This window comes from Apteryx mantelli, chromosome 3 (assembly GCF_036417845.1).
Source record: "Apteryx mantelli isolate bAptMan1 chromosome 3, bAptMan1.hap1, whole genome shotgun sequence".
NCBI lineage: Eukaryota > Metazoa > Chordata > Aves > Apterygiformes > Apterygidae > Apteryx > Apteryx mantelli.
In genome coordinates this window covers 35,114,546-35,137,063 of record NC_089980.1, presented here as the reverse complement: position 1 = coordinate 35,137,063, position 22,518 = coordinate 35,114,546, and the positions used below count along the sequence as shown (strand labels likewise).

General features: G+C 40.1%; 1 protein-coding gene across 1 annotated transcript in view; it reads right to left on the bottom strand.

Moving 5' to 3' along the window:
• Positions 1–6,177: 6,177 nt before the first annotated feature.
• KCNH1 (potassium voltage-gated channel subfamily H member 1) overlaps positions 6,178–22,518 on the bottom strand; it is a 189,541-nt gene continuing 173,200 nt past the window's right edge. The window contains exon 11 of the mRNA XM_067294701.1: positions 6,178–7,026. Coding sequence (XP_067150802.1) covers positions 6,178–7,026 — 849 coding nt within the window. The remainder of the gene's footprint in view (positions 7,027–22,518) is intronic.

The window sequence follows — 22,518 nt, the reverse complement described above, 5'->3', positions numbered from 1 at the left end:
CTATAATAAATAAAATTAAACTTTTTTTTACAAATATTATTTGTGCTTGTTTAAAAATGTTGAATAGGGATATCATTAATGTAGGTGGCTGCATTTGTAACTGAACATTCCAAAACAGTGCATATATATAGATATATACATACACTGTCTATCTACTGGCAGCAGCTTTGCTGACCACAAAAATAGTATCTACTCATTCTTTTTTTTTCTATTCATGCTTCATTGAACAAAGTGACAAATGCAAAGAAAAAGAAACAAGAGTATTTGGTGGATTTCTGAAAGTATAAAAACAAGTGAAATACATTTAAAAGCGCCAAAGCAACTGCATAACTGCATATCAATAAAGTGTCCATGCAGTGGTGGCTAAATATTGAAACGCAGACAGGTTTCCAACAGATGTACAAATATTGATTGTATGTAGGTACAATAATATAACACATTCATTAGAAAACATCATATTTCTTTATATAGCAGTTCATCCTGATACAAGATTATTGAACTTCTTTCACCTACAGCTAAAATTATGCTTTTTCTATGTTAGTGGTCACAGATTCAGTGGGAAGAAGAAAAGAAATCATTAGCCTTTCAGAACAGTTAGTGAAAACCCCAAACTGTTTTGTTAACATTAGGTATTTAAATCCAGTTACAGAGATGTTCTGGGATTACACATCAAATATGTTTACACAACACTCAACAATCAGCTTGAAACAAATTACAGTCGCAGGTAAATTCACATTAGCTTTGTTGAACTGTAAAAAATCTTTGAAACAAACACTTTAGCAATATGACGGGTTGGCTCCCTGATACACAAAAGTGTTTAGACAATAATTATGTCTCTTTGTTTTGTAAGGGGAAAGGGCTATTGGAGTAATTTATTACACTAATAAGAAGGCAATAAGTGGAGAAATAAACGTAATTACCAACAAGTGATTTCCATTAAATTTAGAAAGCTAATCAAAGTGCTTTATCTTTAGGCAACACTGTAAATACTACAGAACATTAAGAAGGAAGTAGAATAGAATCACAGTTTGAATTATATCACTTATGAAAGGGTCTTAAGGCTAAATGTTGAATATATCTTATTGCAAAAAGCTTTATTTTTATTTAATTGAATCAATGCTTGCCACAACAATGTGGTCAAAGCTAAATCAGATTACAGGATACAGTAATCTACTGCACCTCACCTCAAATTTCTGGAGCTTTGCCTGCATGAGACTCTCTCTGAAAGGTTTGTCTTTATGAATCAGAAATGCAGCTGAAATACAGACTTTGTTATTGCCAATACACCCATAGGAGACTACGTGGAAACGAAGAATTCAGTAGAGCTTTTCAACACCTAATACCAGGACAAGAAAGCAGAGGTGCAGTGACAAGGTGTTACGCTGCCCCGTGAAAAGACGGATAGCCTCAGCACCTTAGAGACAGCCCCCGGTCCCGGGAGAAAGAAATCCATTTATTCCACAGTCCCTCCTGCAGGAGAAGCCACGAGAACTGCTACCACGACGACTTAGCTTTGGAGATACTGAGGGAGCAACAAATGATGGCTTATGCCCCACGTTCCCACCAACTATGAAACAGCATGTTTGCAATTTCCCCCACGTTCCTGGTTCCTGACTGCCGCAACGCTCGCCAGGGCTCGTCTCAGTCACTCTATTAACCAGACTGACCGTACAAACTCGAGGCCCAACAGAGAAACCGAAGAAAAGTCATGGCCCAAAAAGTTCAACAGTTAGCAAACCATATGCTAACTAGGACATTCAGTGGATATCTACTGGGAAGGTTTAAGTTCCCTTCTTGAACCATAATCATTAAATGAGGGATGTGCTGTTACTTAACAGAAACGCAATCGATAGACTTATCTATACACAGATATTATATATATGTGTGTGTGTACACACGTCTGCACAAATGTAGTCATACACGCTGTTGTTTATATAGTAAAGACAAATCATGTATTAAATTGTTTCACAAACTGATTAAGAGTGATTGGAAAAATATCACCAGTTATTCACAGCAAATATCTCGTTCGGTTCATTAAAGTGAAGTACTGTAGAAGCAGAACATCACCTTCGAAGCTGTTAAACAGGGTGTTCGCTGGGAGTCAGAGCAGCACTGTGAATGAGATTTAAAGCAAGAATGGTGTTTTTAAAAGTATACATGTAATACCAGACAGAAGTAAATGTATCTGAACATGGTAGGGTTGGGGGTTGGTTTTTGCTTTCTTAATTCTGTACCAAATACAGGTATACCTTTTAATATTTAATTCTTTTAATAGTTAAGCACAAACTTCTAGAAGTTCCCATTTTACCAAATCATAGCCCAAATTATTTCTCGGAACTATCTGCTTTGGATTCAATCTAATTGAAGCGCAGAGTAAAAATGGAGAACATAATGTCTTTTTGGTAAGTACAGGTTATTCAGCAGGTTGTTAAAAGGCTGAAGCACTATGCAAGAACACTGTTAAGACCGTTTTTTGTTTTTTTTTAATGGTATGTACAAACATTTGATTGTAAAAGGGCCGAGTTTCATGTTCAGAGATCATTCATTTCCAAGTTGAAAAATAATTTCAGTGAAAAGGCTTACCCAACACATCGAGAGAAACAAAAGAAAAAGGAAAAGCTGACAAATAAAATAAAAGAGCAAGTAACAATTAGAGTGGGTACACACACCAGCTGGCCTTAGGCATCTAACTTTAAGGCTCAATTTCTCCATGGAAAAGGACAGACTTGTAACACAGGTACTTTCAATCACTCTCTAGAAGAGAACTACTGCATCTCCTGAACCTGGGCACTACAGTACATGTCCAAGTTAGTCTGAAGTCCAAAGGAGTGACCAGTCCCCCAGCAGCCAAGGTTTTGCTCCCTTTAAGCAGTCGGTAGCCCAGGGAATCAAAATACTGGACCTCATCCTAAATAATATACTCTTTTCAAATCCTCTGAGAACATATAGGGGTTATTGAGGGATGATGCAGTCTCCTACAACTAGTTTTAGTCCATAAAATCTTAATAAAATGGGTCTGACCTCAGTTACGTCTGTGCAAGCCTGAATGACATCGGCTGCCGTCAGCGCTGCCTGGAAGGTGTCACTGGAAGGAGCAGAGCTTCTCTGAAATCTCATGAGTGTGCCACAACCAGATTTGGCCTTTATCTTCAGGCACACGAAATTTTAAGCATAATTCCAGAGTATACCACAATCTGTGATGGCTCTACAAATGGCTTTATAGGCTCTTATAAAAGCCTTGTAATGGCCTTAAAACAGATTCCATGCTGCATCCACCTGTTGCCATACAGCTTGTGGTTCCCAACAGTACAATATTGCACTGAACTTCAGGCTATAATAGAAGCATCACAGAAAATGGGGACCTGTGTTGCTTTATTCACAGTACTACGAGTGGTAGTGTGGCTAATTACGGGCCTTGTAGGGTTAATCTTGCCGTGACTCCAAAATTTTGCAATCAGCAACATCAGAATAACCTTTAACATATCCCTGAGGGCACATGAAAAACACAGCTGAAAAACACAAACTCAGTATCAGAAACAAGGGGCGAGATAACCTGCAACTGCACATTTAATTCTATGTCCGTACTGCGATACTTGAGATACTAGACACACGCTTTGGGGGTCATAACATTTCCTCCCTCATCCACCTGGAATAACTTAATTTCCCTGTTGTCCAACTGCAGGTAGATGGGTGACACTTTCTGAAAGTGCCTGCTGAGTTCAGCAAGACTTTCAGACTTTCAAAAATTGTACCCAGAAAAGCTAGCGTTGGAACATACACTGAGGAGCAATTTACTTGGATTATAAAACTGGCTCCAAGTTACTCTCTAAAACCTTGCTGGAATTTTGGGGCATCAATTATAAATCCTTTAATATTAGTAAATCTGTGGTTTACTTAGGCATAATTTCACTACTCAGTGAATTTACTGACTGAGGAGACTAGAGGGAAAAATCATTTAATAGTTTCTAACTGAAATTATTGGTGTATGGATTTCTTCTGGTAATCATGGCACAACTATTACAGTTAAGTGTTGTCATCTATGGTGATTAAAACACCAGACAGACAGTGGTACATTGGTCAGAAAGAACTTTTCTCAGTACTGTATGTCTATGGTACATCACTTTAAAAGACACCAGTTAGCACTGGAAAAAAGCTAACCATGCGACCACAAATAAATTTAGGAAATGGCACCTGGGTTTCACAGCAAGTCCCCTTCCTAATGCCTTTTCTTGTGGGGGAAAAAGTAACCTCCAGCTCTGATCCCATAGCTGTTTCTCAGGCATATTTCAATCATTAGCTACGAACTTGCAGGCTGTGGCACTTCCATATTGAATCAGGGTGCAAAACCCTTGCAAGCTGATCCCAACCCAGCTGCCTCTGGCACTGGGGACTGTGGTGCTGCACTCAGAAGAATTAACATCTTTCAGAGCAGGGTAGTTACCCCAGGACTGGATATAAACACATAAACTGTATGAGCTAGTACTGTTGCACAGCACAGCCTCACGCCACGTCACTTCACATTGCACCTCACACTTGCTCAGGGACCTCTGACGCAATTCGGCATTGCACCGTGCAGGTATCAGGCCAGCAGAAATCCTCTCAAAGTGGTCATTTCCCTTGCCTCCTCCTTTCTTAACATGAATTCTTCAAAAAAAATTGTGTTTTTTTATAAATGGGTTAGTACCATGGAAGAAGAATGGGAGTTAACTACTCCCACTCTGTGGAAAGACCTAGTGCCATTAAGAATGAAAACCCAGAAAGTGTTGCATGATGCTTCTGATCTCTAACCTGCCGTTAAGCAGTGAGCATACTGGGTCAGTGGAGAGAATTCACTGTGAATATACAGCTATATCCAGAAGCCATGATACCATTTATGCTACCCTACCTAATGAATAATAAATACTAGTTTTGATAAAGTGCTTGAATCTTCCTCCAAAAAAGTAATGAAAATATAAGTTTTGAAAACATCGCCTTCTTTAAGAAGCACATCTTTTTGTTTCCTTGCTACAATAGCATTTGCATACAGTAAGCACTGTGTTTCTACCCCTACTACCCATTTGCTTTCTAGCTAGATCAGATCAGGAACAATACATTTGGATGTACAGAAAATGCCACAATCTAAAACCTTTAAAAGTTCTGTGAAAGCCTTTGGCTACAATGAACATTATCAAAACAGAAACTTTTGAAAAATAATTTAACTGGTATTAAAAGTGCAGCTTCATAGCAAAAACAGGACACAAATGCCACAATATATTTTCAGGCTGGATCATCAAATTTGCAGAACTGGTTAATGACACTGATGCAGCACAATACATGCTACAGTGGGCCGTGCTCAGGTACACGGCACATGCAAACCTTTGTCCTCTAGCTGTTAGAGTTAAAGACAAAGGTAAGAATATTCAAAGACATCTGAGGGAGAACCTGAGTTTTGAGAATCAATATCCTTGCCCAGTGAATGAGAACGTGGAAGATCCCATTTATTAACAAATCTGAAATACTGTGACTATTCGTGAGAATACTGTTAAATGCGATGAATTTATCAATATGTTAATGCGTAAATAAAATGTACATTTTTTTCCACCTTTTTAGCCCTCCTTTGACTACCCCAAAATAACTTTGATATCGAGTAGCACACTTTCAGCTGAAATGACATACACACCTCCCACTGTTCTTTGCATTATTACAGATATATGAAAATACACTGTGACATTTAACATCCTGTACAGGTGACTGAGACAGTGACAGCAGCAGCAAAAAAAAAAAAAAAAAAAAAAAAAAGCTGAAAACACAAGCACCCTGGCGAGTTCTTATCATAGAGGCAAAAACCGAGCTAACTACATAAGGCATGCTCCAAAAACCTAAGAGGTTGCCTGGCACTCCCTGGTCTGGCTGCTGTGTTCAGAACTCTTATTCCAACATCCTGAGGGAAGAGGGGCAGGAGGGGGAATATGCACCAATGGAGAAAAGAAAAACTTTATAAACTATACCCTTGCTGTCAAAAAGGCTTCAGAGTCAGCTGCCATCTTGACATGAGGTTGCAATTCCTGTTACCGTACCTTTTTAGACACAGGGAACATGCTTAGTGAACTGGTCCCTCACTGGTTTTCATCAAGAAAGATCAAATTTTAAATGTTAGGGGGGTGTTTGTTTGCTTGTTTGTTTTTAAAAAGAAACACCTCAGCTAGCTCCAAACATGTCTTTTTCTGATTCTGGAGACTGGGGCCTCGATATTTCAAACAACTCCTGTGGTGACTGGGAGCTTCTTCTTGAGGTTAATATCCTAAGTATCTCAGCAAGCTGTTTTTCTATATTGGTCATTTTTGTGTTTAAAGCCTTGATGTCCTCTTTCAGCTCATGTTTCACTTCTAGCATGGTAGCCTGAAGAGTCTGTTCTGGGATAGGGTAAAAGGAGTGCTTGACCTCCGTGAGGACTGGACTGCGGTCCTGCGGGCTTCTCGTCTCCCCAACGTTATCCAAGCGCAAGTCACTTTTTGTAATGCCACTGTCACAAGAGTCTGTCTTCTTCAGGGTAGCTTCTCCCGAAGCTTTAGTTCTCTCTGGTAAAGTCTCCATGGATTCTGCTTTAGAGACTTTGTTCCAGTCTTCACCTTTCCCACAGGCATCTCTGAATTTGGCCCAGCCTTTTCGCCGTGGGTAATCCCCTGACGCTTTACACCCTATGTAGTCCAATGTCGGGGCCTGCAGTTTGGCATGATCAGATGCACCAGAAGTTGAAGCAGACTGGTATGATACTGGGGTTGCTGGGCTCTCCCGCACAGTCACGATGCTGGCTTTGACCACCGAGCGTGCTGAGGAATGCTCGCCTAAAACATTGCCTTTCTCCACGTCCAGGTCATCTGGATCTCTCCCTCTTTCTGCTGCTAGCCGGGCTTCTTTCTGTTGCCTGAACCTCTGAAACAGTCGGCGGACTGGGTGATCCGGTGGTAAGATAAGAGGTGCTTCGTTCTTCCTTTTCATTCTCTCCTCTTCTTCACGTTTCACATCGCTGATTTTCCGGAATACAATCTACAGAGAGGAAACATATTTCACACCATGATTAGCCGCACACTCTTTAGGGGGCAAAGGTTGTAGAGAAAGAATTGTCTGAAATAATTTAACTGACAATTGCAGAAGCTACGCACATTTACAGTAACATTATTGCAGCTTTCAAATGTCTTATGTTGTGTGGAATGTGGTTTATTTCTTTAAGAGCATACATCATCCATCTTACAGCACCAAAAAAAGGGGAAAAGGATCTATCCAGTTCAGAGAGGTCATCAAGGCAGTGCCATTGTAAATATAACGATCCCCAGAAGTTACTTGTTCTATTTTGTGTTATAAGTGATTTCGTATATTTGTTTTCCTGAGTCTATGGTTTTGCAACAGTTTTCTACTATTGCAGAGAACCGCTCCCATGTCTTAGAGCAGTCTCATCCTTGAGCTCACTAGTTACACATCATGCAAAAGTCCTGATATTATTTTGGTGCAGCTTGGCCACTAAGGGGTCTGTACTGCAGAGACTACTCTGCACTCTCCAAGCAGCAGACAGAGTTTGTAAAGTGCTTTTTGCTCTCCCTTCCCTCCCAGGCTCCCTTCTAGAAGCAACTTACAGTTTAGGGATGAGGCAAAGCTCAAGCGAATCCTACAGTTGGGGTACTAGGACAGCGGGGAAATGGGCTCTGAGAGACAAGGGGAAGCCTTCCATGGGCTGATTACTACAGCAGCTTGAATAATGTCACATTTTTATTAATATCTTTCTTTTTATGGAAAAGGGGACTGTTTTGCACAAAGAAAAAATTAATTTTCAGTCTACTCTCCTAATTATATCTTCCTGAGCCTGTAGGCTGAGCAATCTGTTGGAGCACTCTAAAGGTCTTATAGTGCTGACAAATGCCTCATACTGCCCACACAACTCCAAAATGCAGCAAGGGACGACTTCTTTCCTGGACTTATTGGCAACATATTCCCTTGAAGAACTTCATGGGTTTTTATATTCGTACTGATATTTTCCAATCAGAAGACTGAGGGCACTCTCCAGTGCAGTATTAAAGGAGAACTAGTAATGTTGGTTTGAAAATGGGAGGTCTCCTAAGCTGAGGTTTTCAAAAGGGAGTATAAAAGATATAACCCCCAACTTCCACTGAACAATGACACCTAATCTCTTTAGCTGCCTTTGGGAAAACCCACTCTAAATCCTTACATTCCAGTGCCAAAATAACTTGCAGATTCAAATGATGATTAGAAAATGTGTAAATAAACTCATCCCTCTGTTGCAGAGAGATTTAAATTAAAATAATCATAATAAGCACTGCTTCACTAGCACGCACAAAATGAGTGTTTCTCCCGAGTTCAATGCTTCTTGACATTTTTGCCATTGCGAAGCAGGGAAAAAAATATCTTAACACTGGGTCTTTGGAAAGAAGAAGTTCTCAGAGTTGGCAGTGTTTCCTAGACGCAAAAGAATAAAATTAGCAGGAAGGATATTTTGTTTCCAAGCTGCAAATAGGAAGCTAAGTATAAGATAAGAATTCAACAAAACAGAGTACTTGACAGTATTATTTTTTCTCCAGGAAACTCAGCCTGCCATGGGATCGGTACAAAGTGGACACAGGAGCATAATCCTTAGAAGAAGAACAGCACTTACTCACTGGGAAGGGATAATCAATACAGTGCTCCAGGCTAACAGCTTCCCACGCACAGCCAGCCAGCCCAGCACGGTAATGGGAGGAAGGGTGTCAGCCCAACGTCCAGCATGGCCGCACTGGGCGCTCTGCCAGAGCAGGGATACGAGGCCCGGTCTCTGGAGGCTCACTCAAGCAGTAGGCTAAGGCTGCCTTGGTAGCACAAAGCCCCAGCAAACGAAGGCAATGATGAGCCAGGGCAATTAATCTATGCAAACTTCTGTGGCCCCGAATACTGCCTCTCCCAGAGTTTGCGTGTTTGGCGCCCATGGACACCCAAGTACCGCATGGCACTGGACACGCAGTTAATGGGAATGATTCCACTTTGCATGTGAGTGTGTCTTTGCACAAGAGCAGTTTCAGTCTGACCTGCCGATCTAGACAGTGCCTCTTCCCTAAGTGCGCAGAAGGGGTGCGTGACAACAGCTGCCCTCGCAGGTGTCACCGGGGAAGGTGTTTGGGTGCTTTAAAGAGCTAGAGGCCAGGCTGCTTTGCAGAGTCCTCCCCTAGTCCAAGCCCTGCTCGAAGCCAGCTGCTCAGGACCTTGCCCGGCAGTCCTGGAGAACCTCTGACTATTTAAGGACTGGCTGCTGTCACACAAATGGTGGCTACTGCCACATAAATGGGCAGGCTGTTTGACAGAAGCTGCCCTGCTACTGCATCGTGCAGTGGAGGAGGCAGCAGAGCAAGTCCCAAGCAGTAATATATTAACAGGCTAGCCCAGCTCGTGCTTGTACTAGCTGCTGCTTCTCATGCAGCAGGTAGCCCAGGCTTGTGCTTGAGTACAAGTGAAGCAAATTTCCTAGAAAACACAAAAAGGTGAGCACTGACAGGCACATTAGCAGCAGTGCTCAGGTCCCCAGAGCCGCTGCAGCTTTCCATCTCACTGCCCAGATGAGACCTATTTATGCTAAACACATCTGGATGTGGAGGAGCTGCGTGGTGGTCAGCCTCAGCGCCCTGTGCAAACCGTCTCCTTTACCTTCAGGAGATCAGAGTGTAACAGGAGAAGGAGCACATGTGGAGGCAGTGATTACTTGAGACACTGCCTTTATCATGGCTAATCGCTACCATGTTAATGAGATCCCTAATTTCCTTTCTCCAGATGAAGCCTTACACCAGCTACAAGGCAACTGCACCACAGCAGCAATCACCGGCATTAATGCAAAAATGCAATCCTCGGGTATCCCATCCTGTTCAACTTCTTACATACACATACATCTACGTGGCAAGCTGCACACATTTAGCAGGGAACACAGCCTCCAACTCCCGGATTGGCTCCTTTTAACTAACTCATAAGACACTGGATAAATACCTGTCAGACAGCAACTTGTCCTTAGGAAGACCAGTCAAAGCTGTAGTTAGCCCCCTCTTCGGCAAGCTCCTCAATGCCATATTTTCTCAAAACAGCTCCATAGTTACATATTAAGCAGAAGTTTTATAACCATGCAAACCTCAGCAGTAATTGAAAAGACTTTACACAACTGCATTCTGGATTTCTGTTGCTGTTGTCTTTTCTAAGATTAAACGCTAGCTCTTACAAATAAAAGTACAAATAACTTGTTTTGGATGGACTATTTTCCTACAATTGTTGAGGAAAAAGCAATTTTAAAGTGGTTAAATAGCTTCAGCAGCATCCCAGGCATTCAGAAAACATTTGTTATGCTGACATATGTACATCTGCATCCACAAGCAGTGAGAGTACAAGGGAAGAGAAAATGGGTTTCATTTGTTACAAGGAAGAAAAGTCTGGGCCTTCCTCTTGTCTGTATGGCAATTTTCATGTGGAATTTGATAGAGCTACAAATATGGATCTTAATCAAAGTTAAAAGCCAAAATATAATGGCAAATATGCTAAAATAGTTTTTAGCGCACTTCCTCTTCATCACTCTTTCCAAGCATTCACTTTTGTCTGGGAAGGGATAGTGCTTATTTTGTACCCCCTCTAGCATGTGTTACACTCCAACCACCGCAAATATATGGCATCTCTACTTTAAAAGCTAGGTAGTTCTCCATAATGTCATCTTCTTCAGGAGCTAAGCACACAGAAGAAAATCTGCCGGGAGCATTTTAGCAATACGTGAAAACTGAAATATGGATGAAGGGGATGAGATGAAATACTGAACTGAAACGAAATAACAAGAAATGCTGGCCCAAATTTAAACACCAGGCCTACAAGTGTATACATCACACATCCATTCTCAAGTCTAGTTTCATAACTCCATTTTCCCTAAAGAGGTCCTAGGTCAGGTAGCTTCACTGGAAAGCTTTCCAGGCTGTCAGAAATATGAGTATTGTGGGGCTTCAGCCTAGATTTGCAACAAGTTTGAAAAATAGCTCTATTAGGCACAAATTACTGCAATCATCTCATAAGCATTTGACTGAGGCATCCAGTTATGATGACTCAGTAACAATTTTATTATTGGACAATGCACTTAAGGAAGTGGAGAAACGCACTTGCATGTCCTGTTGCACTCATGCACCTATACGTCCCATTGACCTACGATGGCATATACCCTGTGGCCACATTCCTGCATGTGCACCAGAGGTGTCCAAGGGAAGAAAGACAGGATTACACCCAGCACATTTCCCTTTCCTTGGTACTAACCAGTTGTGAAGGTGCCACAGTCTTTAGCAAATTTGGGGGAAACATTCTGCCTTTTTTTAAATCCTGAAACAGTTCTCAAGCTGTATTTGTAGAATCAATATGCAGCTTTTAGAGATTAGGGCCAAGATTTCTCTCCCAAATATCTAAAGACCTAGGTGGACATATATGAATACGTGAAATATCTATTTGGTTTTCAAATGTGGAGTGCCCAGCAATGTTACTTGAATTTATTGTGCTCAGCACCGAAGACCATTTAAACAACTCAGCATGGACATTTTTCAGTAATATGACTTTCATTGATTCCTTTATGGTAATGCCAGAAAAACCAACTGTGATGTGATGTTCAGTGTAAGACAGGCCATAGGATTGCCCTGAATGGGATTCCCTGAAGGGAATATTATTGCAACTAGCTCACATCTTTTAGAAGAACATCCAGACCCATATTTAAAAATTGACAGCAATAAAGAATCCATCATCACATCTTGATGAAAGATTCCTGAAATTTTTTGCTTCAAGAGTGAATTTGTCTAGCATCAGTGACAACTTCTGTTCCTTGCTCCCTCAGACACTTAAAAATTCACCTTTAGGAAATGAATCTAGAGTCTTATGTTTAAAAATCTCTGTAAAAGTATTACAGCTAGGCAGTTAGTGAAGGATTTAGATAATAACTTTTTGTTGATAGTACACAGGCAAAATCCAAATGTTTAAAATTTCCAATTTAACTCTAAGCTTTCCAATTTGAACTCTTTGAAGATGTCTGAATTATTTCCTACCTTCCAACATCTTTAGCTCCAGTTGGCAGTGCTTAAATTCTTTTGTACAGAGGCAGAATATGTAGTAGATTTAGTTAAGTATGAAGTTCCTTTCAAAAAGTCAAGTGAAACAACTAATCCTACAATTAGTCTTTCAGTTGTTTCCCTCTGCTGGCTCCCTACTACCCGCTGCTCTTTCCACCTCATTACTTGCATTGAGCTGATGTTTCTCCATAAATATCTATTCTAGCTCCAAGTTGTTTTCCCTGAATAGTAACAAGAGAGGACTGGGTACTAACATTGTTTCATGAAGACATTTCAGAGCACCTACACTAAGTTTTCTCATCTATTCAAAAGTTTTATGTAAGCAGGCCATTACAATATAAGATCACCTTGCAACAAGATAAAAGGCTGATGATATGCTCAACAAACAACAGTGTTATCTCATCTGACCAGAAGATTGATATAGTAATTTAAATGCCTACTTCCTTTACACAAAGACTATGGTATGGAATAGAGGAAAGAATATGACAGGGTGTACAAAATCAGTTGTGGCACAAAGAGCAGTTGGTAGGAATTGATTATACAGCGTCTTGTCCAATACGGGAAGTACAGCATCACATGACACTAGTAGGAGTCACACACCAGCCAAAGTACAAGATTCTTCCCCCAGAGGTAGCAGACATGTGAAACATTTAATAAGGGGTGTTCTGAATGCAAAAGGTCTGGGACAGAAGACGACGCAAATACTTAGTAGAGAAAGCCGTTGAGGATTACCAAACAGACAAAAATTGTATCCTGCTCAGGAGATCTCCTGAGCTAAAAATAGTTGGAAGCTGCAAAAGTACTTGTGAGAAGTGTCACATAAAAAAGTCTTGTTCTTATTGCTTCCTTAGGCATTTTCTTATGGCCATGGCAGGAGCTCAGATGTTGGGCTAGAAGGGCCCTTGGCCAGACCCAGTACAGCTGTTCTGATGTAATGACACAAGCTAAGTCACTCCTAGGGCCTCACCATTCATCCAAGCACACTGTGACTGAGCCTTCATGAACCCAGAATGCAGTCAGTCATAATCTAAAAGATAATACCTGTCTGAAAACCTGCATTACAAAAATAAAAGTATCACACCTAGGAATTTGGAATAATTTAACCACCAAAATGTAAAGATTCATCTAGTCCTGCCTTTCTGTGTGTTAGGAGTGTTTCTTCTGTGTTTATATGGTCTGAACTGAAAACTAGCTGAGTGTTTTGTCTTCAAATAAAAAATGATTGTCCTGGTAGTAGAGAGGTGAGCTGTAGCCTTCATTCCAGAAACCCTGCTGCAGAGAGGAAAAATGTCTTTATTCTTAATTTTTGCAGTGGAACGTGCTTTGAGTCCACCACTCCATGTGTGATGATGGATTCTCCCCCTTCCCCCAGGACATCTTTTTACATCTATGTATACTGAATTTACCAGCTGTTTTATCACCAAGTCATTTAATAGCCACTTAATTCTTTGCCGTTGGCCCTCCTCTTTAGTACTCTAAATAATATAGCACTGCCTGAAAACTCTGTTGCCTCCTGTTCATCCCCTTTTCAGACCATTTATGAATATGTTGACTACCTGTACATACACATCAAAGGAGATCCTTACAGAACACCCAGGTTGCCATTCTTCGAGTGAGAAAATTGACCATATTTTGTTTCTTGTCTGTTAACCTGTTATTTATCCATGAGATCACGATGGTTTCACATGGTGCTCTAACACAGTGTGTTAGAAACAACCCTTACAAAAGTGAAATAGAAATGAGGAAGTTTGTAAGGGAGAATTAAATAACATGCATTTGCATCCTACTCTGTCATTTAGGCTATGTTGCTATATTTTACATATATAAAAAAATAGAGAGTCAGAATTGCTATACTAAGCTATTCTGGTCTAACTCCCCTTTCATCAGTTGAATTATCTAATATAATAGAGACCAAAAATCTGTCCTTCCAAAATATGAAATATATGAAATATGAAATTTGAACAGCTAATCTCTTCCACTGGACAGAGTAACCACATATATACTTGGAGTAATCCCTTATAGTTCTCCCATTGATAGAAAATAGTAAATCAGCAGCACACTTTATGGTTTTGGGGTGAAATGTTCAATATTACGGCTACAGTCTTGTAAAGATACAGTACACTTCATTTTCCACGTGACCACAGAACTAGACAAACTATGCATACCTGTGTGATTTAGAAAGACTGGGTCGCATGCTATTGAACGATGAAAATTAATATCTTTTAGTCAGTTCCTGAAAACTTAGTGATCCTCAGTCCAGCCTAGTCACGGTACTCATTTAGTATATTTTCCCACAATATATAATTACACAGGCCAAATCTGGAGCTGCTGCCTTATTCACTACTGAGGAAATATTCCCACTGAAGCTGACAGAAAAAATGACTGTGGAAAAAAAAATCAGAAGAAAATATAATGAAGGCTCACAAATCTGAACCTTTAACATCTGAGCAGATTATTCATCTGTTTCAGACAAAGATTTACTCTGCCCCCTTCACTTGCATATAGGAGGAGGCAGCATTAACAAAGCCATTAATGTGTTGCACAAGGTAGCTCTGACATAGCTTTGCAACTTGGCCAGGTTTGAATGAAACAACTGAAAATGGCATGTGGTTTTGATGCACCAGGGAAGACCACTCGGTGCACATGGGGAAGTAAGCAGTCCACTGTCTCTGGCTACTATTGTAATGAACTGCTCGCTGAGGGGTTGCACCATCTCTGAACTGTTGGCCATCCACAAAGTAGAGCAGAACAATGCTGTCTGCAGAACAATAGCAAGTCACCTTCTTTAACACTCTTCCCCAACACATATGTACAGTCCCAAGCAGGAAACAAACAAAAGGGTGGGCAAAAGTAATATATTAGTAACCCTGTTCTAGTCTAGTCATTATCCAATTGAAATTGCAACCACAGTGCCAACATTGCATGAGACAGTCTTAAAGATCAGGGGACGCTTCATTTAAAACACATTATGAATATACTGAAAACCATATCCTGTCAAATGCTAAAAAAAATCTGCCTGAATCTGAAGCGGAAATGATCTTTCAGTCTTACGCAAAAATATCCAAATTTCTTTTCAATTTCAATTTGTAAGAACTGATCCAAGACTCACAGGAATAGATAGAAATATGGATTTCACTTGTTTTGAAGCAGTCTCTCATCATGGAGTTACAATTACGAGGCTCCTAGCCACAAAGCTGCTGCTATTATTAGCTCCCCAAGCTTCCCTTCTTTTCACCTCTATAGCACGCACAAACACTGCAAGATTTGGCAGGTCTTCCTCAGTATTAACAGCAAGTAGCATGGCAGCATTTTTTGCTGGTGCTTAGTAATTCTTTTTCATGCATACAGAAACATTCACACAGTCTGGAAGCGCCAGATATCATAAACAATTAAAAGCTTAAAATTACTTCAGATCGTGCTCACGGAAAATGGACTTAAGCGTGAGAAAAACAATCAGGAAAAGGGCATTTATTAGTACCCAGCCCATCTAGTATCTGCCAAGAACTGATGAAAATATCTTCAGGCTGATGTTAGTCTGATGAAAATTGGAGCTAATCTTTTTTTTCTTTTTTAAAGAAGAAAGCACGAGAAAGAAGAAAATAGAGAGAGAGACAAGGCTTGACAATAAAAATGATTTTGACTCTGATGTTAAAAAAACTAAAGCTGCATGCCATCAACATAGTATATTATGGTGAAGAATTACTACAGCAATGTATTAACAGATCTCAAGAAAAATGGAGAAATGAGGCTTTGCGTCTTTTGCAATTACATGTGATGGCTTGTCAGACAGGAGGGAATTATTGGTCCTACCTTCTCACAAAAATATAGGATCAACCATGCAGGCTCATGAATCTTCCCACTGAAATCTACAGTGGATTTCACTTCCATCATCTGTTACCATAGAAATTCCTGGGTTAAATACTACCCCGAGTTGCATCTCTGGGATGTAAAGGGAATTTGCATGAGAAGGTATATAGGTACACAGGTCACATTTATGTCAGGCAAGAGTGCAGACAGCATTATGCACGTCAAGTTTGAAGGCACAATCCTCAAAATACATACACTTCTTAAAAGGCTGATGCAACTTCCCTAGTTTGTAGTCCTGTGTTTGGCTTTGACCGCGGGTTTCAGCAGATGATTTGTGCATGGGGTGAGGACTACATGCAAAAGCACAAGTCTGCAATAATGCTGCAGATGTCAATAGGTTTTCTCCAGATTTACTGTCTACAGCAGAAGGAATTGGTTTCCAGCCTGTACCTGCTTCTGCATAGGAACAGATTTCTCTCCAGTTAATGCCACATCCCTCCAGAGTACTCCCAAACATTTCTACTTTTTGAGTAATAACCTGAAAACTTAAAACAAACTAAGATATGGAAGGTCCAGGCAGTGGGGTTGTAAAAGAGTGGTGGTGTGAGGAAACCTTGAATAAACCTGGCACACACATAGTCCAAGAGCTGCTCTGTGGGGGGTCAACACTGCCCTTTAGACAGAGGAGCACATGCTTACCTCTTCAAAAGTCAGACTTCTGTGCACTACCAGATCATTAATACACAAGTGTTTGGAAGAAACACAAACTCATAATTTAATGAGTATCCACATGAATAGAAGTAACAAAGTTTTTAGTCTATACAGAACAATATGTTACTGACATGAGCACCATCAGCTTCAACAGTATTGAAGCTCTTCTTTGTGATGGCAAATGATGTAGCCTAATTATAAATTCTAGAAATCCTGACTTGAATATTACTGTTTAATCATGTCACTATTATTTATTTAGAAGTTCTACACCACCCAGGACTCCAATGCCTAATGTAAAACTCCTCATTCTAATTCAGGCTTACAGGCTATGCTAGTGTCTAGAGAAAAGGAAAAAGAAAAAGATCTTACAAAGAGACTACTGAAAAGAAATTAGCATTATATGTCCAGAGTAATTGGTGGAAATAATAGACAAACCTAGTATAACGTGATCTACAAACCTACTGGCTCTTTAACAAGTTTTGAGGCATCTAGAGATACCTTTTCCCCAAACCAGACTCTAAAATAACATAATTGGTAAAGCTAGACAACCACACTATTAAAATGTCAGACACTGGTCAACAGTTTGGATAGACATCTGCAATTATAGCACATCATATCTCAATTAGTGACTTCCTTCTCTAACTTATGAAAAGAAAAAGAACAATATGAAAAGCTACAGAAATATACCTTGCTAAAGATCTACTAGCACTGTATTATTTCTGAGAGGAAAAGTAGCTGTTAGAAACAAATATCTAAAGTGCAGGCAAGGGTTTGGGGGAGTGGAGGAATGCTTTTCCAGTTGAGAATTAAAATGTCCCTCAAAATCTGAAATCTCTGTAGGAATGTCATTTGTAACAGATGAGGAAAAAATAATGTTTCTGCTTTCTGCCTGACAGGTGTCAGTAGTTTCTAGCAGCAACACCTATAAAATAATATTTGCTTTGCTTTTTTGTTTTTATTTTTTTGCCTTTTAGCATTTGGGGTGCTTTTGTATCTGTGTGCACACACCAGACACGCAAACAGCTCATGTAGCCACATCTCTTAGACTAACACACCACCTTCATTCTGGGGCAGACAACTCTGCCTCAAAAACTGCTTTAAGCAGAGCCCAAGGCAGAGCAGGAACTCTCCTACTGCTCACTTATCTCTCTGTCACCTAAGTTAAAACTACAAGTCACATACACCAACATTTAAAGAATACAACATGTATTCTCAAGAATCAGAACCTGTTTCCTCATACTCCCCATGACTTGTGGCCATTTACCAAGTATTTCTTGCAAGGAAACGGAATTTGTGTGAGTTCACTTCACTTGGGATTTTTTTCCCCTCTGTCTATAACCGAGAGACAATTTGACTCGACTTCTGAAATTGATGTGGAGGTTGTGGAGCTTTGGAAAGCAATGATGTGTTCAGATAATAATTAAACTTAAATTGTAGAGTTTGTTTCCAGTGAAAACATTTTAAACAGTCTAGCTTACCATTAAGATAACATCCCTTTAGCCAGTGCATTACTTTCATGCCCCTTTTTTCTCATGCTTTCATTTGTCTGCTTTCTGTCATTAGGCTTATAGTGATTGACATGTATTTTACTTTCCAAAAGGGTATCAAATGTATTTTCAAATGTATTCAAATCAATGAAGTAACATCAGTCCCACTAACTTTCAGGTCACTCAGTTACTTTTGAAATCCCACTCATGAACCAATCTATACAAATACAATGTTCAGTGTCCCTGATGTATAAGGCTTGTGCTGCTCCTGAGATGATAAACTGAGAATTACATTAAGCCCAGCTGTAAGTTCCTTGCATAAATTGCCTAAGATAGCATGAACCCTTCCTTATGTATCTCTCTCTGAGTTAACCAGCTTAAAAATTGAGCAATAATATTTTAGAAAAACAACTAACTTGCAGCTCTGCATAAAAAGAAAATAAATCTACTAGACTAGCTAGCCCAGTATGACAGCAGAGCTGTGCACACCCAAATGCTCAGTTCCCATCAACTGTTCTGTTCTTTCCCTTTTAAACAGCACTATTTGGATAACATTAAATGAGAAGGAAACAAAATGTTAATGACTGAAGGAGAATCAGCAATTAAAAGTACATTGCTCACTATTTCCCAAAGAAGCTGTCAAATCTCTTTAGCCCAAAGAGCCAGGGGCTGAAAACCTTGAAGGGAAAGAAACCAGTTGACTGTAGCAAGTAGTCTCAGATCTTCTAGTTACAGCGAACTCCTCTTAACTAGCAATTCCCAGGAACAGGTCTCTGACAGTTTGCTGCAGTCCAGTTCTAGCTGGCAGTAAGTGATGAGCCTGTATCTTCCTTGTCTAGTGTCAAAACTGATAGCTGTCTCCCATCTGGCAAATGCACAGGTGAGCTAATTAAAATAACCAAGAATTGACAGATCCCTTCAAATAACTTCACAGAGAATTTTTTGAGCTGCAATTCTTAAGTTTGTTTAATGTATTTTTATTCTGTAGAGAGAGACTGTAAGGTCCCACAGCAAAGAGTGCAGATTCAAATACTGAAATAGGTAGATGCTTTCTGTTTTATCAGTGTATTTCATTCATGGATCTTAAAACGTTTTACTGCAATTCATCAATCCTCCGAATATGATCCATGCCATTACTACTGTTTATTATTTACACAGCAGAAATGCTTAAGGCTGTATTGGCTTTTCTGTTTCCATACACACACAGACACAGAAAAATGGCATTATTCAATGAGGCAAAATGGCATATTTCATGGGAGAACATCACAGGCCCAACACATATTGCAATAGCTGATGTCAGCCACACAAGAATTTACAAGCAGCTAGAAACGTTAATTGTGCAAGATGTCCTTTTTTGTTATGACTGCTAAAGGTCCACTGCTAAAAGCTCCAGATCAAGACAGCCTGAATATAATTTGTCAAAAGACTCATGTTTCAAACACAGCTAACTTAAACATTCTGAATTTTTGCTGAAGAAAACAGTCAGTCTAGAAGAGGAGAAAACAGGATAATTTAGCATAAGCATATTGTTTCCTGACAAGTAGACTGAAATAGTAGTTTTTAAAATATTTATGATCATGTGTATTAAAAAAATGACAAAATTAAGACTAAATATTGCAAACCACTACATGTCTACCTCTATTATCAGGAGCAGTAGTAATTGCAAACTCCAGAATTGCTGACACCATCAGGGATTCTTGATGACGCCTGATGGATGATTTGAGTGCCTAAAAACAGCCTTCAGCCCAGCCTTCCTTTATATCACACCTCTCCCTCTTGCATATGAGCAGGTATGTATTCACTATGGTTTATTCATCCCCAAATGCCATTTCAGTCATCATAAATTCAGACTGAATTTGCAACTACTTTTGTTAAAAGGTTGTGTTTAGAAAAAATATGCTTGTATCAGACTCTTGGACCACATAGTCATGATGTTTTCTCCCTTTTGCAAGTAGTTGATAGCACTCACATAGATGACAGAAAGCAAATTAAATTTTCTTCTCTGCCAAAAGGATTTGAACACCCCTTTTCAGGAGCATGCTCCAGTCACCACATTATGGGACAGGGCTGCTCAGCCAGCACAGAAACTCAATTCAAATTCAGAGGTGCAAAGAAATGCAACGAGGGGTGACACTCTCCCTCCCCTTCTTTTCCTTCCTCAACCTGTGCGTTGTGACAAGTGATGCCCATTAATTGCCAGCAAGACACAGGCCAGTTTCTTGGCTTCTCTCTTGGCTGGGATACGTAGGTTACTCTAGGCAGAGCTGCTCTCAGTTTCCCTTGCCGTTCCACTTTGGACACACAACCATTCAGCAGAGCAGGTACTGGCACATAGAAATTGTGTCATCTAGGCTACAGGGCCAGTCTCCATCTTCCTCTTCCTCACCAAATATGTTTCCAAATGAGTGAAACAGCTCCAACTGGCAGGACTGAAGGAAGTCCCCCAGTTTTAAAAAGCAGGGGTTTGAACTAAGGTCCCACAACCTTCAGGCCCATGTCATATTCTGGCTGGTAAAGGGCATGGAGATGGCACATTCATTCTCTTCTGCTGGAGCTATTCCACTTTTTAAGAAACAGCTGAATATTCATTAGACTGGACAGAGCAGGAAGATGACAAAAATGGTGCTACAGCTTGTAGATAAAGGTCCTCATCAGAAAGGTAGGATCCACATGTTCTAATTCCTCCTCTAGCGAATGCTTTCCTTATTAATTCAGAATGGAAAATATCAACTGGAGAAGACACCCAATTCCAGAAAACTCTATGGATGGTGGTTTTGGCATTTCCTTCTCCCCATCTTCTCAAGTCAATGAGGAAAATAAACTTCCTGAGCCTGAAAGCTGTCTCACTTTTAACTAACAGCCACCTCATTCTGCTTTCCAACTCTAACTCTTCATTTCCCCAAGCTAAAATATTTAATTTCAGCTTAGAGGTAACAATTCATTTAAGTTTTCCCCTCCCCCCCCATTTTCCTACTTTGCTGAAACAATGCAAAAATTTATTTTCATTTGAGAGGCAAGTCTGAAGAGCACAGACTGCATCTCAACATGGTTATGCACTTTTAAGTGACCAAAAAAATACTGATCGCTTACCTATTGTGCTTTGCCATCTCTTCCTCTCCCATGTTCTAACATCACTTTGGGCTAAGCTTAAATAACTGAGGTCTCCTTGCTTCCTTGTAAGGAGCACTGTAAAACAGTTTTCTCCTTATTCCACTGCTCTGAGGTGAAGAAAGAAAGAGGTGATACACAGCTCCCACCCTTGCTACAGCTTTTTATTAAGGAAGCCACCTCTCCTCCACTGGTAGCACTGGGACTGGGACTCTTAATCCCTATAACTTGCCAACATGCTGTAACATGGCATAGTTGGAGTTTCAGAGTTGTACAGGGATTCAGCAGGAGCCACCACCAAGGCCACTTCTTAGGCCAGGAGTGCAGTAGAGCCTTGTAATCTCGACTTAACTATCTGTACCCTGCTGATAAGGAGCGCGCATGCCAACAGTTAGTTCTTTGTGTGCATCTATGTTTTATATTTATATAGCAGAATTTTATCATTTTTAAAACAAAAGAAAGATATTTTCAACAAGCTTGCATACTATGCTGTATGTTAGTCATTTTCTAGAATCATGTTTTGCACAAAATGATTACTATCTCAAGTGAAAGAATATAAAACACCATCATCCTGACCAGAAATAGAGGCTCTAAACAGCATGCTGTGCTCTCACTTTGCTGAGATCTGAAAAGACTGCAGAAATGGAGAGGTTGGAGACTCTTCTGGAAGCCTGGTGGGTTTCAGACTGCTGTTGTCCATCGGCAGGTGGTGTGATATTTTGCTTTGGCACCACACCGTTCTGTTTTTATGCATGGAGAGATGAAACAAATGTTTGCAACATGCCTTATACAACTTGGAGTATACAACCAGGGCCTTACGCAACTTGATATCCATTTGGGACCATTCCCAATGCAAAGTGTAACGTAACAGTAGACACTTCAATAGGTGCTGTAAAAATTTTCTGTTGGCTGTACAATGACTGTACTTGACTATAGTGCACAAATTTGCTTAACTGTTCAGAATTAAGCAAACAAAATCAAAAATCACTCTCTTTCTCCCTTCATGAGAGTTCTCCTCTTCTTTCTGCTCTATCTTATGTCTTTGTAAGACAACAAGTCTGCAGGAATTACTAGTACCACAACTCACTTAAATGTGTTCACATGAGAAGACAGATGATCTTACACCAGAGGCATAAGCTGAGACATGAAAAATATATATCCAGAAAAGGAATCTATTTTCTTAACAACTGAAGACTGTGGCAGCACTTGAGCAGTTAAGTACATGTAGAAATAAAACCAGACGCCTTAAAGTGAGTGTTTCAATATACTGGAAACAGTCATTTAATGGAAATTCTAATCAGAGAGAGCAAAAAGACACT